The 18,115-nt window shown below is 51.5% G+C and overlaps 1 protein-coding gene across 1 annotated transcript in view; it reads right to left on the bottom strand.

Annotated features, from left to right (window-relative positions):
- AKNA (AT-hook transcription factor) overlaps positions 1–18,115 on the bottom strand; it is a 61,457-nt gene that overhangs the window by 28,260 nt on the left and 15,082 nt on the right. The window contains exons 2-6 of the mRNA XM_011998496.1: positions 14,850–15,233; positions 10,533–11,599; positions 8,932–9,006; positions 3,365–3,521; positions 2,480–2,634 (exon numbers count right to left, since the gene is read on the bottom strand). Coding sequence (XP_011853886.1) covers positions 2,480–2,634; positions 3,365–3,521; positions 8,932–9,006; positions 10,533–11,599; positions 14,850–15,120 — 1,725 coding nt within the window. The 5' untranslated portion in view covers positions 15,121–15,233. The remainder of the gene's footprint in view (positions 1–2,479; positions 2,635–3,364; positions 3,522–8,931; positions 9,007–10,532; positions 11,600–14,849; positions 15,234–18,115) is intronic.

Below are 18,115 nucleotides of genomic sequence, written 5' to 3'. Positions count from 1 at the left end.
TGTGAAGAATAAAAAGGAAAACGATAAATACATTGCTTATATATGATATACTATCTCTAGAGGAATTCAAGAAACTAAAATATAAATTGCTTCTGGGAAGGAGAACTGGGTGGCTGGAAGACAGGAATGAGAAGTAGATTTTTCTACTACACGTCCTTTGCATCCTTTGAAATTTGAACAATGTGAATTTGTTGCCTACCCAAAAATAAATATTCAAATTTAGGACTTCAAAAAGTCAAGGTACAGTAGCTTATGCAACCATTTCTATAAATGCAAGTGTGTGCACTGAACGTTTTTGCATGGGTTGGAGAAAATATTTATTTTTTGCTCAATATGCCCTCTGTACTGTGCAAAGGTCCTTATCATGGGTGTCTGTTACCTGCTCAAAAAAAGTTTCATTACAAAAAAAGGCAAGGGATGATATATTCAGTTTTAAGAAAGTTCTAGATCAGTGTGAAATCTAATATAGAAATGTATATCATGTAATCATATCTTGTATAATTTTATAATATATAAAATAGAAATATAGTGTGAGCTACACATTTGAAATTTTCTCATAGCCACATTGAGAATGTAAAAAGAAACAGGTAAAATTAATTTTTATATTTTAGCCCCAAATATCATTTCAACATGTAACCAATACTAAAAAAATAGGGAGATACTTTGTATTTCTAAGTCTCTGAAATCCAGTATGTGTTTTATATATACCACAGCATGTCTCAATTCAGAGCAGCCCATGTCTCAACAGCCACATGTGGCCAGCAGCTTCTGAATTGGATCGTGCAGCACTAGATATGACGGGTCAGCTAAGGCCCCAGCTCCTGCTCAGTGTGATGATTTGACATTGCTTTATTTTGTGGACAACACATAGGACGAAGAAGAAATGTGTCTCCGGCTACGGAACTAAGAATGGTGGTGGCAAAAGGAAATGAAGCCTGTAATCCCAGCACTTTGGGAGGCTGAGGCGGGCAGATCACCTGAGGTCAGGAGCTTGAGACCAGCCTGGCCAACATGGCGAAATCCCGTCTCTACTAAAAATACAAAAATTAGCCGGGCGTGGTGGCAGGTGCCTGTGATCTTAGCTTCTAGGGAGGCTTGAGGCAGAAGAATTGCTTGGACCCGGGAAGCGGAGGTTGCGGTAAGCCAAGATTGCACCACTGCACTCCAGCCTGGGCGAAAGAGCAAGACTGTCTCAAAAAAAAAAAAAAAAAGAAAAAGAAATGAAGTCCTTGTATGTGCTACTCCAACAAGGATTAACTTTGAAAACATCATGGTAAGTGACAGATGTCAGACACAGGACAAATATTGCATGAATCTATTGCTATGAGACGTCCGCAATAGGTGAGCCTATAAAAACAGGAGGCAGATGAGCAGCTGCCACAGGCTGGGGGAAGAGGGAACGGGGAGTGGGAGTGACCACCTAATACAGATGAGGTTTCTTAGTGGCTGATGAAAACGTCTAAAATTGACTGTGGTGACAGTGGCAGAACTGTGAATATACTAAAAACCACTAAAGCAAGCATACATTTTAAATGAGTCAACTGCATGGTACGTGAATTATATTTCAATAAAGCAGGGGAGAGAAGGGGAGATGGGAGGGGAGAGAAGAGGAGGGGAGAGGAGGAGAGAAGAGGAGAGGAGAGGGGAGGGGAGAAGAGGGGAGGGGAAGGGAGAGGAGAGGAGGGAAGGGAAGGGAAGGGAAGAATAGAATGGTGGTGCTTCTCTGAAAGAATTTGTTTTATGGGCAGGGTGGTGCATATAACTATTGCATTTCTCTTTTGGCACTGGCAACTAGGAAGCTCAAAGCTAAATGTGTGACTCTAATGTGCTTAGGGTCCAACAGAACATTTTATTTACTCACTTCACATACTTTACTTTTTTCTACCCTTACTTCCTCTCTGCCCCTGTTTCCTCGCTTCTGTTTTCAGAATGTGGCTAAAATGTATGTATTTTCATAAGGTACTTTAAGCCACTTCTGGAGTAAAGCCAATGTACAGTTATAAACAGATCTGCAAACAATTCACGGTTACTTGGACTGCTGGATGAAGATACAAAGACCCTTGAGAAGTAACTGGGAAGTGATTTATTTAATAAAATGAACTAAGAAAATGAGGCAACTTATCCTGAAGAGGAAAAGGTAGAGTAGAGATTCTATTACTCTTCCAGAATCCTGAAAGAGCTCAGAGTTTCCCAGGAGCCAGCCTAGAGACACTTCGAAGCACAACTGGAGGGATTTTGATGAGATGCATTGCCAAAAAGGAAGGTGAAACCTAGCACTGGCGACAAGGAGGAGGCTGGAGCTGTGTGGCCCCTAAAACCAGGGAGGGGCTCATGTTTTGGAGATGGCTGAGTTAACTTGGTGCAGAGGCAGGGGAATGACAAGTGAGACTCCCAGAGCGCCTCTCACCCAAGCAGGCAGAGGTTCTGTGTTCTCCGGGTGAGTTAAGTCTCTCAGGGGCAAATCTGGGAGTCCACTCACCTTGGCCAGGAACTGCCTGGCCTGAGAAGCCAGTGCCTGGGTCTGCTCCGCTGAGGACTGGTCCTCGGAGATGCCCCGGTTCTCTGGAAGCCACCCCAGGGTGGGCATGCTGGTGAGCAAGGAGGGGCTCAGGTCTCCTCGAGCTGATGGCCACCCTGGAATATACAATTGCTGAAAGCTGAGGCCAAGAACAGTCCTTCCAGGAGCTGAAGGACTGAGGCTGGACATCAAAGCCACCACCTCCATCATCAAGTTACAGCTCAGTCACCACGTGCTATCTTCACATCAGCCCCAGGAAGTGGGCTGGGTAAAGCATTGTCCCCCATTTACAGGGGAGGACAAGGTGCAGATCTGTCCCAGGTCACACGGCTGGCCGCAGCAGAGCTGCGCTAGGCTTCCGGGTTCCCAGTCAACAGCGTGGCCTCTCACACAGGGAGACGTGAGTTCCAATCCAGACGCTTTCCCTCCACAGCTGTATGTACTCAGCCTGTCCTCACCTCTCCAAGCCTTGATCCCCTTGGCTGCCATGGGTGTGACAACAGTGCACACCTCAGCGGGTTATTGTGGGGATGAACTGAGGTCACATGTGCAGGGCCCGGCTGAGATATGGGCTCCCCAGGGACAATACTCTACGTCTTCAACTCACCCAGGGTCACCAAGATGCCAAGTGGCAGGGCCAGGGCTGCCCCCAGACTGCTGTGGATCAAAGCAGGACACTTTCCACATCTCTGACCCTTTTGAGTCAAAGTACCCAGGGTGGGGCCTTGCCTCCCTCCTTCCCATAGCCTGAGGCCAGTGCCATCCCCAGGGTGAACCAAGTCAGCCCCACAGAGCAGAATCCCAGACAGAAGGAGCCTCCAGCTGCGGCTCTTCTCCCGGACTCACCTGAGGCCACAGAGGCCTGGGGGTCCTCGGCCGGGCCCGGCCACCACTCTGCAGAGCGGGGCTGTGGGATGGTGAAGGACAAGACCTTGGTCCCTTGGGGCACCATTCCTGTGTGGATGCTGTGGCTGGGCTGGGGTGGGTCAGAGAACAGGTTCACCTGTGGAAGCGGGGAGGCACAGCAGAGCCAAGTCAGGGTAGGGGCAAATCCACCTGAAATACCTCATCTTCATTCAGGAGCTCAACACACATGCCCTGTAGTAATAAATACCATCTTTCAGTGCAGCCCTTGGCTGGGCCAAACATAGGTGAAGAACTACGTGCCCTTTCATTTACTCTTAATGGTGGTCCTGAAAGGAAGACAGGGTGGGGACCCCAACAGCCCATTATATAGAAGGAAAAACTGAGACACAGAGAGGTTATTAAGTCACTTACTCAAGATCCCCAGCTGATAAGTCCTTGGATGAGGATTACAACACTGCTCTATCTGACCCCAATACCTATGGTTCTACTATTAACAGTAATTTTTTATTAATAATGTATGTTATAATTATATCATAATATACCATATAATTATTTCTTAACAAATATAAGCATTTCCAATAATTACGTTGATAATAATAGCAACCAATAGCTGTTTGAATAAATGAGTGAACCAGCAAGTGAACAAACTAATCTGCCATTGGTAGCGGATCTCTATCATTTGAGGACAGATTTAAAACATGGCAGCCAGCCCAGCTGGTGAGGGAGCAGTCTGGAGTCAGGCAGGTGACCAAGGAAGACCTCTTGAAGCTCGAAAGCAGAGGGAAACCACGGGCTGTTCAACGGCTTACAGCAGAGTTGAGAGGACTATGTTCTGTTTGTGTAAAGAAGGTTTGATTGAACACAGCCATGCCTGTTTGTTTATGTGTTGTCTATGGCTGCTTTCACACTCTGGTGGCAGAGTTGAGTAGTTGTGACAGAGACTATATGTTCCACAAAGCTAAACATTTTCACAATCTGGCCCTTTACAGAGAAAGTTTGCCAACTCTAGCTTAGCATGTGGGCTCTGCAGTCAGAGCCCAGGTTCCCGCCCAGGCTCTACCACAGCACACCTCTGAGTCCTAGTTGGCCTAATAACTTTTCTGCACATGATATAAGTGCTCAATAAATAGCGTCCACCACCCTGACATTCATCACCATCATCATCACCACCACCGTCATCACCACTACCACCACCACCATCACCATCGTCATCACTACCACTGTCATTACCACCACCATCATCACCATCAGCATCATTATAACAATCATCATTATTAGCATCACCATCATTCACCATCACCATCACTATCACCATTATCACCAACACCATCACAATCATCACCACCACCATCACCATTTTTACCATTATCGTCATCATAACTATCACCATTACTACCATCACCATGATCGTCATCGCCATCATCATCTGCACAGCACCATGGAGACAGGCCCATGGAAAAGCAACATCCCTTAGTGGCACCTGCTCATCATGATGTTGGGGGGTTATCTTAACTGCCCCCGCTGCACCAAGGTCAGGAATGAGCAATTTAGGGTGGGCCCGGTGGAAGGGGCTCCCTGGCCCCCAGGCCAGCAGCCTCTCTTGCTTAAGCTGTATAGGTCCTGGCTGTGGCTGAAAAATCAACTCCAAGTGTGGCATGGTCCCTCCCCCGCCCGCCTCCCCCTCTTTCAGGCCCAGCCTCCCCAGATGAGACAAAAGCTGGATTTTAATAATCCCCTCAGCCATCTGCTCAGACTCCCCTGTGGGGGCTTTCCTATCAGCACCCCCCTCCTGAGGTGACCCAAATCCCAGGGGAGGCCCAGCCTCTGACATGTTTCCCTCCCCAGACCGCTTTCTCAGCCTCAGGCCCCACCTGGGGAGTGACAGGGAACGGGGATAGGCCAGGGAAACCAGCAGGCCCCTTTGTTTCAGGGACCAAAAAGGAGTTTGAAGCAGAGAAGCCCAAAACCTGAGCAGATGCCCAGGCAGAGCCATGAGGTGGGGAGTGGCGGTGGGGGTGGCAGCTTCAGCTGCTCGGGCCTGGCCCTCCCAGGGCCCATCTCCCTGGACACAGCCAGGTGTCCCGGTGCTCCCCAAGGCCGGATTCACTTCCTCGAGGGATTCTGTAAAAGGTGAATCAGAATTCTGTGAAGGGAGGACCTATAAATTTGGGAAACATTGGGTTAAACAAATGAATATTCTCTGCACAGATGGATTTCTCTCAGCCTTTAAAATGCTAATGGGCTTTATGAATAGGGCGGGAGGGGAGGAGGAAGACAGAGGAAGATGTTTCCCCAATTCATCTGCATACAGAAACCTCCCCTTCCCCCCATCCCCACCCAGGGGGTTCTGGGCCAACTTGTGGCCATCAGAACACACTGAAAAAGGGTGGTTTTACATTATCTCCGTAATTCCTTCTAGGGTAATTTCTGGTCACCTCAGCTCTTCCAGATCTCTCTTCAGCTGAGATGGAGGAACAGGGGCTGGCGGGAGGTGGCAACATGGCAGCAAATGCAGTGAGATCACCATAAACCCTGGCCAGAGGCCAGTGCAGAGAACAGAGCCAACCAGTGACTCCTGACCAGTCCTGGCTCCCTGCCCCACAGCTGGGCTCCCTGGTCCTGCCCCAACCCCAAGGCTCCAGACCCATCGGTGTTCCTGGGCCAGGCCTCCCCGGCTGCAGATCCCACAACTACCGAGTCTAGTTCTGCTAGAGCGTGGTGTCACTCGTGGGCTTCAGAGCCAGGCTGCTGAGTTCCAACTCCTGCTCTGGCGCCTACTTGTTGAGTGATCTTGGTCAAGTTACTTAACATCTCTGTGCCTCAGCTTCCCCAACTGCAAATTATTTAGGACAGTGGTCCATAAACATCACCTATGACCATTCTTATTTCTATAACAGTCATCAATCCGCCTCATCCCTATGCCTCTCTCCACACCCAGTGCCAGGGCCTGGGTGCCAGGGCTTACCCAGACTTGAGGAAAAGAGCATCTGTTCTGGAATCAGGCAGATGTAGGTTTCAGTCCCAGCTTTGCCTCTTGCACCAGCTATGGGATGTTGAGCAAACCATTCCACCTGACCGAACCTCAGTGTGTGTGTGGAGGGGCTCAAAAAAGATGACCCTGAACCTAGGGTGGGATACCTGTTGCTGCTCAGTGAATGTCAATCTCCTTCCTATGGGTCCCCACCCACTGCTGTCCACCTACCCACCATGCCTAGGCTGGGTGTCCAGTGCAACATCCCCAGCGTGGCTCCCTCCCAGGTGGGTCCAGCCCTCCGCCGTGGGTTCTGAGCAGAGTGAAGTGGCTCGGTGGGTCCTTGGGAGGTCTGAGAACTGCCTCTGAACTCGTGGGCTCTGAGCAAAAGGCTGTCTTGGGGTCTCTCCAGCCTTCGGGGTAGAGTGCACAGAGGTCCAGACGGAGTGAGGAAGGCTGGCCAGCTGGAATCTCAGCTCTCCCTGAGTGAATCCCCTCCCTGCTCTGGGGCTCTGTTCTCTTCTGCACATTGGAGCTGCAAGCCTGCCTTGTACTACTCCCCCAGGGCAGCTGTGAGATGGGGTTGGGCGGGAGGTGATAGTATCATCCTGCTTCCTTCCGGCAGAGCCCTGAAAGGTGCTCATACTTTGTGAGGCTGAGAGAGGGGTTGGGGGAGGGAGCAGAGCCCTCAGGCCAAGCAATAGCAATCATTTTTCCAGAAAGTGGGAGTGAGTGAGCTGACACAGAACCATTTCCGGCCTCTCCTCCTGTGACACCCTCACACACATGAGCCAGGGGTCTGGGTGCCAGCCAGGGCAGGGTGACCACACCTGGGGGGGACCCTGAGTCCTACAGGGTCAAGGGAGCACCCACAAGAGGAGGCACCCCAGCTGCACTCCGCTGTGTCCACCCCACCTGTGTCACTGTGGCTGACATACAAGAGGCCTAGCAGTAAACACCTTTATAATAATAATATTCCCTAACTCTTACGAAGTGCCTGCCTAGTGCCAGGTAAATGCTTTCTGTATACTGACTCATGCCCTTAAACGAGCGCAGGAGGAAGGGAGGAGGGAGGGTAGAGACGCTCCACGCCTTCAGTCCCCGCCTTCAGTTCCCGCCACTCCATGACCGTCAGCGGCCCCTACCCCAATGGGAGCCCCAGTTTCCCAATCTGTCAAATGGGGAAGCCAAGTGTTTGGGTCTGATGACCAGTCCCTTTCTCCCCGGACCTGCTTGGAGTCTGCAGCCATGAGAATGCGGTTTCCCCAGAGAGGATGACCTAACAAACCCCCTCCACTCCCTTTCCCGACTGCCCCGTCTCTTCCAACCCTAGATCTGGCTCAGCGGTTCAAAAAGCTGGAAGGAGACTACTTGGTTCCCAGGAGGAAGTCTGATTAGCCCTCTTTTACAGATGTGCCCGATGAGGCCAAGAGGGAAGGGGTCTGCCTGTGCCAGGCAGCAGGTGTGGGGATGCAGGGGGGCTCCTGGTCCTAAAACAGGCCCCCTTCCGTTTCCTCACCACAGTGGCCTCCTCCCACCCGCCCCGGAAGTGCCTCTCAGCATTGAGAGCAGCAGCTGTGGCGGGGGCGGGGTCCTGGAGCATGACAGGGGGAGGCATTGGGGCATCTGCATCTCTGCACCTCAGCTCTCACCCCTCCTCCACTGCTGCCTGATGAGGCAAGAGGAGGGCACAGCAAAAGCAGGAAGCCACGAGGGGCCGCACAGGTCCCACTTCCTGCCTCACTCAGGAAAGAGGAAGGTGGAGAATTCACAGCCTCCTCCTAAGACGGGGTGGGGGCTGGGGTGGTGGGTTTCCCCTCTGCTCTCCTCCTGCCCCATACTCTGCCAGGTGAGGTTCCGGGGAGGGAGATAGGCAAAGGTGTGATCCAGGAAGATTCAGGCCCAAAGAACAAGCACCAGGGGCTGAGCAGAAATTCCGTGTTACTCTTTTGAGGCTCACAGAGCCCAAGTAACTTCCTCAAGGTCACACAGCTGGTTAGCAATGGAGCCAGGAGTTGAACCCAGGTGGCCTTACTCCCGAGCCCATCTAGAAGGAGAGAGAGTCTCATGAAATTCCTGGGCTCATGGTAGCTCAGGCCTATAATCCCAGGAGCACTTTGGGAGGCTGAAGCAGAAGGATCACTTGAGCCCAGGAGTTTGAGACCAGCTTGGGCAACAAAGTAAGACCCCGTCTCTACAAAACATTAAAAAAAAAAAAAATTAGCAGGGCACAGTGATGCATGCCTGTATTCCCAGCTACCAGGGAGGCTGAAGCAAGAGGATCCCTTGAGCCCAGGAGGTTGATATTGCAGTGAGTTACGACCATGCCACTGCACTCCAGCCTGGGTGACAGAGCAAGACCCTGACTAAAAAAAAAAAAAAAAAAGAAAGCCCAGGGAGGGCAAGGTCACTGCCCAAGGTCACAGAGGGACCTTGGGGTAGAAGCAAACTGGCGTTCCACTAACTCCAGGGCCTCAGTAGATGGAGGAGGCAGTGGCCTTTCTCTAGAGCTATGGAAAAGTGTCATCTCCTCGGGGACTTGGGCCCATGCCTCTACCCCATCCCAGCCTGGTACCTTGGCCCCGAGGCGTAGCTGGTCGATGGTGTTCTCGGCCTCAGCGTACTTGGTGAGAAGCCTGTGGTAGTCTTCCTGCAGAAAAGGGGGAGCAACACGGTCATATGCCCAGGCACACAATGCACCCCTCCTTGCTGGGAGACCCTGATAGCAAACCCCCCTCCACAAGGGCTTCTGGGTTCCTGAGAGGAAAGCATTCAATGGTGGGATCCAAGCTGAGCAATCTTCAGGCTTGTGTGCAACACAGACCCACCACGTTCAAGTTCTGGAGCATGAGAGGGCAGTGGGACAACTTTTCTACCTCCGTGACAACGAGTCTAGACTGAGGGCCTCTGGCTGGTTTACCTTGACACATGACCCACATCGCAGATGGCTGCCACGATTCTATTTATCCAAATGCCCTGCCCATCGGTTGGCTCTGTGGGGTGAGGCCCATATCTGTCTTTCCCCCTGCTGCGCTGTCGGTGTTTAAGCAGCATGTGCTTAAGAAGTACTTTCTTCAATGTCTAATTGAATGAATCATCCAAGAGTCCCGTGGCAGAAAAATAGAAGGCTTGAAAATCACTGTTCCACCTACTCAGTCACCTGCCTTAAACAAACCCAAAGAGCTTTATAAAAACAGGTCTTTGTAGGAAAAAAGGAAAAGCATGTCACCTTTGAAGGATGTGAGGAACTGACTCCTTCTGAAAACGGGTCAGTAACTAAGTAACTAAGGACCATTAGGGGTCAGTAACGGTAACAGTAAAAGGACAGAACAGAGCATCTCGCTGACCTTTCCCATACAAGCAAGAACTTGGTAACCAAGTAGCTGATGAGGGACACTTTTACTTTTTAGCATATTTCCAGCAATTAATGTAGGAGTGGGAGCATTAGCATACTACCACTTTGTCACCCCAAATGAAAGACTAGACCAAGACAATGACCATCAGAGGCTGTCAAAATCACAAACAAGAGACCAGCAGGCATCCTGTGCTTGCTGAAGGAGGCACACAGGCCACCTATGATATGCTCTTGCCAAAACTCCCCACGCCCGTGGAGCTCGCGGTCTGGAGGGGAAACATGACTATTTCCCTTGAAACATGATCACTTCAACAGATCATCCTTGAAACATGAGTACAATCACTGGTCTTTTTGAGCAAAGGGCTTGGGTCTATCTCAGGGCTCCAGGTATAACCTTCCTGCACCAGCATGGAGTTCTTAGCCCAGACCTCAGGCCTCCCTACCCTAGCCAGCCTCTACCCCAGGGCCTCCCCACCCCAGCCAGCCTCCACCTCAGGCCTCTCCACCCCAGCCAGCCTCTACCCCAGGCCTCTCCACCCCAGCCAGCCTCTACCCCAGGGCTTCCCACCCAAGCCAGCCTCCACCCCAGGCCTCCCCACCCCACCAGCCTCTATCCCAGGACTCCCCACCCCAGCCAGCCTCCACCCCTGGCCTCCCCACCCCACCAGCCTCCATCCCAGGGCTTCCCACCCCAGCCAGCCTCTACCCCAGGCCTCTCCACCCCAGCCAGCCTCTACTCGAGGCCTCCCCACCCCAATTAGCCTCCAGCCTAAGCCAATAGGGGCCTTGGTGACACATCCACAGCCATAAGTCCCACTAACCTGGAGCTGATGGACCAGTTCAGTGGCTTGCTCAGGCGTCTGAAATTCTTGGGGTACCCTGGTGATGGGGTGGGCAGGAGGCGTGTCCTTTGCCAAGGCTGCTTCTCCACTGCTCAACAGCACCTCCTGCACAATCTCAGCTGGTGACTTGAAGATGAGGGGCCTGGTAGGGGCCTGAGGCTTCCTGTTGTGGCTTCTGGACTTGGGGGGACGGTAGCTCTCATCTTTGGGGAATCTCACCCGGGGCCCTACCTTGGAGAAGTCAGGGAGTGGGTAGTTCAACTGCCCCCGGCCATACTTGGGGGCATTAGAAGAGGAGCGGCCAGCCAGAGTGGCTCCCTGTTTGGGCAGCGGCCTGCCCTGCCGTGTTGATCTGGGCTGAGGATTCAGGGGGCTGATGGAGCCAATGAATCGGGAAGGGAGTGGCTTAGGTGACGTCTTTGTCTGCTTCCAGATGTGTTCCTCGGGCTGAGGGCAGGAGAATCTGGTCGTTTCTCTCCTCCATCTATCCGCGGCAGGCTGCGGACTCTGGGCTCGGGGAGCTGAGGAGTCCTGGAATTCCATGGGGGTTGCCAGAGCAACGCTGCCTCCAGTTCTGTCATCTGGGTCTAGGAGGTGGTGGCTGGGGCCCTCTGGTAAGGTTTCTGCCAGGGCAGTGGGCTGGGGGCCACCGGTCTCTCCTTCCCAGGTAGAATCAAGGCTGTCACTAGGGTGGTCGAGGCTCACTGTCCCACTGCTCCAGGACCTTGCTGGGCTGAGCTCAACGGATGGGTTGACCTCGGAATGTTCAGAAAGTTTGTCCCCACTGGCTTGTTCGCTAGAAGCCACCCAGCCCCTGGCCTGACCATGCCCAAGAGCCACGGGGCTGGTGTTTCCATGGCCCTCCAAGCTGAGACCAGCCTCATACCCTAACCTTGGGGAGCTCTCTCCAGCCTCCTCAACCTCCAGACTTCTAAGGGTCCCATCTGGCTCCTCTTCAGTCATGTCCAGCTGACGACCCTGCTGGGGGAGCCAGGCGAGAGGCTCGTGGGAACTTGCTGGGCTGTCCACATCCTCTGCTTCAGCCTCTGGAAAGACAGGCCATTCACTTCTTAGCATATACCAGGTCTGTACCCACCATGTAACTTACCCTGTCACTTCAACTCTCTGGCTTCCATTTCCTCATCACATGGGGATGGAAAGAATCCCAAGGAGCCCCTCACATAGCCAAGTGCTTGTCTGATACCTGATCTGGTTGTCTCAGAGGTCCTTCAAACTCAAACCCAAACCCGGTCCCTCCAGTGTCTCCCATCTCAGCAGATGGCAACACCATCCCCTCCAGGCGTACAGGCCAGCAGCCTGGGAGGCGTCTTTGCCGTCTCTCTCCTTCTAACCCCCTGAATCCAATCTGTCACCTGGTCCTGCCCCATTACCTCCTATAAAAAATCGCAAACTCATCTATCATTCTGAAGTCTACCACCACTACCTTGGCTCACGTCCCATCCTCTCTTGTCTGGCTAACTGTAGTCAGTAGCCACCTAACCATCTCCTCCGTCCTCACCCACATCCCCCATCTGAAAACTCATCCATGTCTTCCTGTAGAAGAAAAGCAGAACCTTCACTATGGTCCTAAGGTTGCTGCCACCCCGGCCCCATTAGCTCTCCTGATTCATCTCTCTCCATGGCCCCTCAGGCTCCCCCTGCTCCTGCTATGTGCACACCACGCTCCTCCCACCATGGGGGCTACGCAGGTGAGCATCCCTCTGCTGGGGGATTCTCTCTCCTCCTTGGCCTAGTTAACTCCTATCTGTCCTTCAGGCTCAACCTCTGCCTCCTCTGTCGCTCAACCTCTGCCTCCTCAAGGAAGACTTAGATGTCCCTGACTAGGTCAAGTTCTCCCTTTTACAGGCCCTCATAGGACTGGTTACCTCTATTTTGTAACACTTATCATAGCAGCTGCTTTCCATTTATTTGTGTGGTTGTTTCACTGACATGTGTCTCACCCCCTACACTGCAAGCTCTATGAAGCCAAGGATGCTCTCTGTTTTGTTCACGATTGGATTTGCAGTGCTGGTTCCTGACACTATTTGTTGACCGAACAGAAGGAAGGAGAAAAGGAAGGTGAGCGAGGAAGGGAGGGAAGGAAGGAAGGAGGGAGGAAGATAAGGTATATAAAGCTCCCAGGAAGTAGACAGTTACTGTAATTATTACATAGTGAGTACTCAATAAATATGTATCCATCCACCCACCCAGCCATCTATCCCACCATGCTTCCTCCCAACATCCATCCATCTACCCACCCATTCACCCATCCATCACCCACCCGTCCATTCATCCATGCATCTAACCACCATCCATGCAGTCATTGTTTACGGAGGCACCCATTCTGCTCTAGACCCCGTGTTGACTCCTGGGATAGGTCCAAAGTTTCATGAGACACAGTTTGGGTACCACCAGGCATAGACTCTCTGTTCAGGCAGATGCACCTTTGTCTCGCTCTCTACTCCCCCATGCTCTTTCCCCTACCCTTGATGCCTCTACATCTCTTAACCACTTAACATCTCCTTCCGCAAGTTACTCTTGCTTACAGCAACATACTTGAAACCCAGGGAGGTTATGTAAGTTGCCAAAGATCACCCAGTGATTCCCTGGACCTGGGACCCAGGCCCCAGTCATGCAGGTGAGTCTGCTTCCACCACTAGGGGTCACGCACCAGGGGTGAAGGGGCCTGGGCTTTGGAGCTAGGGAGCCCTGGGTTCAATCCTGGCTCCTGTGACCCCTCACTGGGGCCACAGGCAAGCTGCTGACCTCTCTGGCAATCCACAGTCAAACTTGAGGCTAGTTCCTCCTACCTGACAGAGGGTGGTGAGGAGGGAACAAGAGAGGGCCAGACCCTGCCCAGCCCTGTGCCTGGCACATAATAAAGGCACAGGACAGGGTAGCAGCTATTACATCATAGCAGGGGGTTACCATGTGACCCCAGGAAGAGATGCCTCTGCCCTGTCCACCCAGTGCATCTCAGTTACCATCCCTTGCTGGAAAGAGTGCTCAGAAATGGCTCCTCAGTGGGCAGCAGTGGGCAGTGCTCACTTTGAGCAGATCAGGTGTGTGAAACTTTGAGTAATAGCACAATCTGTTACCAGAGGAGGCTTCTCTACCAACTGCAACAGCCTGTGGGAGTCACAGGACCCTAAAACAGGGGCATCTCGCTCATAATCTAAGCGCAATCACTACCACATATCCAGCTCTTACTATTCTCTATGATATGATTCCTCTCATTTTATAGATGGAAAAAGCAAGATTCAGGCAGAAGGAACTTGCTAAGCAAAGCGAGGAATCTATTAGTCTAAGTTGGTCTGGATGCAACAAGAACATAGTTATTGTAGAAAACAAGAAATGCCAACATTCCCATTGCTAATTGGAATTTTAAAAAACCTTAAAAATACCCAGGCATGACGGCTCCCATCTATAATCCCAGCATTTTGGGAGGCCAAGGTGAGAGGCTCGCTTCAGGCCAGGAGTTTGAGACCAGCCTGGCCAACACTGTGAGACTCTGTCTCTACAAAAAATACAAAAATTAGCTGGGTGTGGTGGCATGCACCTGTAGTCCCAGCTCCTCGGGAGGCTGAGTTCTGAGGACTGATTGGGCCCGAAAGGTCGAGCTTGCAGTGAGCCATGATCATGCCACTGCACTCCAGCCTGGGCAACAGAGTAAGACCCTGCTTCAATAAATAAATAAATAAATAAATAAATAAAATAAAATAAAAATTGGACACAACCCCAAGACTAAGTAATTCAAATTACCAGAGCTATGAGCAAATCAAGTGTGCAAAGATATATTAATGACATTCATCACTGCATTATTTATAACAGCAAAATCTAGAAACTACTAAAATGCCCAGCAGTAGGATACTGGCCGATTAACCACGGATACCTATGGAAGTCTAGGAATGACTTGTGGGAGAGGATTTGATGAACTAGGAAAATGTTCATATCTATTAAGTTAACCAAAAAGCAGGTTATAATGAAGTATGTAGAATACTGTTCCATATTCACATTACATTTGCATAACTACACATACGGAAAACAGTGGTTATCTGGGGATGGAGTGGGACAATGAGTAATTTTAAATTTTACTTAATTTTGTGCCTTATATTTTCTGGTTGTTCTGCAATGAATGGTATTACTTATACAATTTAAATTTTAAAAAATTTTAAATTATAGACTTTGTAGAATTTAATTGAAAATGTTGAAGCAACCTCCACTCCCTTCCCCCCTGCTAGAACATGTGATGTGGGGGACGGGACACCACCGTAGGGGGAGGGGTGTCAGTCTCACCTTCTCCTGAAGTCTCTCCTGACTCACAATCCTGATGCCCATCGGGCTGTAGATGCGGGTCCCACTCCAGGGGCGGCAGGTGCTGCTGGGCCAGGCGGAAGTCCTCCAGGAGCTCGGGGCTGGTGGCATTGGGAAAGAGTCCCTCTTCTCCCCAGCTTTGTGAACTACTATCCACATCCCTCTTGTCCTCAGCCCAGGCCCAGTGCCGCCGCCGGGGGCCCTTCCCCAGGCCAGGCTCAACCCAGCGGATCTCAGTCTCCGAGCTGGCCATCGGGGTTGGCCTGAGCTTCACCTGGGCCACTTCATCTTTAGGAGACAGAACTGCTGCCAGGGGCCCCAGAGTCACCGCTGGCTCCTGTCGGCATCGGCCATCCTGCCTGTGCCCTGTCAGGAACACATTCAAGAAATATCATTAATTCTCCTGATTCCCTCTTTTATTTGGAACAAGAAGTTACCAGCAGGAACTCTGGAATTAGCCCCGGTTCAACTCCTGGCTGCGTCCTCCCAAAGCTGTGTGACTTTGGGCAAGTCACCGTGCCTTCATTTTCTTCATCAATAAAGCTGGGATAATAATTCCTTTCTCCCTCCAGGGTTGTTTTTTTGTCTGCTTGTTTTTTTTTTGAGACAGAGTCTTACTCTGTTGCCCAGGCTGGAGTGCATTGGCACAATCTCAGCTCACTACAACCTTCGTCTCCCGGGTTCAAGTGATTCTCCTGCCTCAGCCTCCTGAGTAGCTGGGACTACAAGCGTGCGCCACCACACCCAGCTAATTTTTGTATTTTTTAGTTTCCCCATATGGGCCAGGCTGGTCTCGAACTCCTGACCTCGTGATCCACCCGCCTCAGCCTCCTAAAGTGCTGGGATTAGAGGCGTGAGCCACCATGCCCGGCCCCCTCCAGGGTTTTATAAACTAGATGAGACACACGATGAGGAGTCCAGCGGCCAGTGCACCGACCAACAGGTGTTGAATGCATCCTAGCTAGTGTTACTGAGTACTGGCTCTTCGTGTGGGCATGGGGCACAGGCCCTGCTCACCAGAGAACTGACGGCCCAGGAGGAAGCAGACATCACCAGGCAACTACAAATCCAGGTGAGATGTGCTGGAGGAGGCACGGGGGCTGCCCTGACACAGGCCAGGGTAGTCTGGGGATCCCAGGTTAGAAGCTAGTTCCTCTGAGAATCTTCTCTGACCTCACTCGGGTAAGAATTCAGATTGAGAGGTGGGGGAGGATGATGAAAAAAGCATTCCAGGCCAGGTATGATGGCTCACGCCTATAATCCCAGCACTTTGGGAGGCTGATGTGAGTGGATCACTTGAGTCTAGGAGTTCGAGACCAGCCTGGGCAACATGGCAAAACCTCGTCTCTACAAAAAATTAGCCAGGTGTGATTGTGCACACCTGTAGTCACAAGCTACTCGAGAGGCTGAGGTGGGAGGATCACTTGAGCCCGGGAGGTTGAGGCCGCAGTGAGCCATGACAGCACCACTGTACTCCAGCCTGGGCAACAAAGTGAGACCCTGTCTCAAAAGGAAAAAAAAAAAAAGTAGCATTCCACTAACCAACATAATTGAAAACAGGTGCTCAAACAAAAAGACATGAAGTCCCAGCACATGCTACAGTATAGATGAACCTCAGAAACATTATGCTAAGTGAAAGATGCCAGACACAAAGGCCACATATAGTGTGATTGTATGGATAGGAAATATCCAGGCAAGGTAACTCCCTGGAGAGTGAAAGCAGACGGTATTTGCCAGGGGCTGGGGGAGAGGAGAGTGGGCACTGCTTGCTGGGTATGGGATTTCCTTCGGAAGTGAGAAAAATGCTTTGCAACTAGATGGAGGTGGCAGTTACACAACACTGTGAATATACTAAATGTCACTGAACTGTTCATCTAAAAATGGTTAGTTTTATGTTACGTGAATTTCACATCAATTTAAAGAAAAAGCCTTCCTAGTGAGGCGACCTGGGGACGGGGAGCAAGCCTACCGGGGCTTTCCTGGACCTGGGAGTGGTTTTCACCGATGGCTGGGGTATTGAACATAGGGAAAGCCCATCAGAGGTGTGGTTTAAAAGTTCCCCTCGGGCTGCTCTGGGAGAATGAACCAGGGAGGCTGGCCACACAGGGACCTGTCAGGCGGCTGCTGCAGGAACAGGGTAGCCAGAGAAGGGCTCCTCCGCTGCCTTCCCTCAACCCTCTCCTTCTTTCCCTCTTTCCTTCTCCCTCTCGTCTCCTTTTGCCTCTTCCTTCCCACGCTCCCGCTATTTCCCTAAGCACTTCCTCTATGCCAGCACTGAGCCAGGTCCAGGAAGTGCAAAGCTGATCCAGAGTGGGCACGGTCCCCCAGGGAGCTCCCTGCCATGCAGAGTTCAGAGAACTGCCGCCCATCAGCGCAGCGGCCCCCAGGGCGGCTCACACAAAGGCCTTCTTCCACAGATGCGGAAACTGGGGTCCAGAGAGGGGGAGAGGCCTTACCCAAAGCCACACATGGGTCAGGACAAGGCAGGGGCGAAAGTCAGCCTCCTGGCCCACAGTCTGGGCTTTCTCCCCTGCATGCTGTGTCGAAGGGAGTACGACTCCAGGCCTCCCAGGATAGAAGGTCTGTGTTTGTCCCTTTATCCTCGTGAGCACTTGGATCCTGCTTGATTTGTGTGGCTGAGAAAAGTCAGCAGGCAACTATTTGTGGACACAAAGTTCCCCAGGGAATAGTGCAGCCCGGGAAAGGCTGACTTCTCAAGGGCTGGAGGAGGGAGGGACAGGGAATACCATTCTTCCCTCCTTGGCTGCAGCTCCTGCTCTGTGGATGGGTGTTCGGGGCTTCTCTCCTCTGTCCCCGCCCAGTCTTCCTCTCTACCCCCAAATGCAGAGCCCCACAATTTCCTCCAGATCACCCTGCGTGTTGTCTTCCAGCCTCACAGTCCCCGCCACATGTGAAGAGCCCACTCGGCGCCAGCCTGGCTAGAAGCTTTACTTTTAAGTTCTCAATCTGCCCTCTCTGCAAACATGAGGGTAGAACTTGGCTAAGATCACCCGGCTACTTCCTGCCAGAGCAAGATCTGCAACTGTCAGTTTCGGCCTAGTGGCCCCCAATATGTTTTTAATCACACAACCCATCCGTAAAAATAAATGTGCTCGAACACATCATGCTAATATATTACATGTATTAGAAATAAGATTTTCAAAAGTGATTTTCTAAAAAGATGCAATTGAAAATTGGCCAGGCACAGTGGCTCACACCTGTAATCCCAGCACTTTGGGAGGCTGAGG

The sequence above is a fragment of the Mandrillus leucophaeus genome, unplaced genomic scaffold (genome assembly GCF_000951045.1).
Source record: "Mandrillus leucophaeus isolate KB7577 unplaced genomic scaffold, Mleu.le_1.0 Scaffold572, whole genome shotgun sequence".
Lineage (NCBI taxonomy): Eukaryota > Metazoa > Chordata > Mammalia > Primates > Cercopithecidae > Mandrillus > Mandrillus leucophaeus.
The sequence above is the reverse complement of the archived record's forward strand: the minus strand, read 5'-3'. Positions and strand labels throughout refer to the sequence as shown.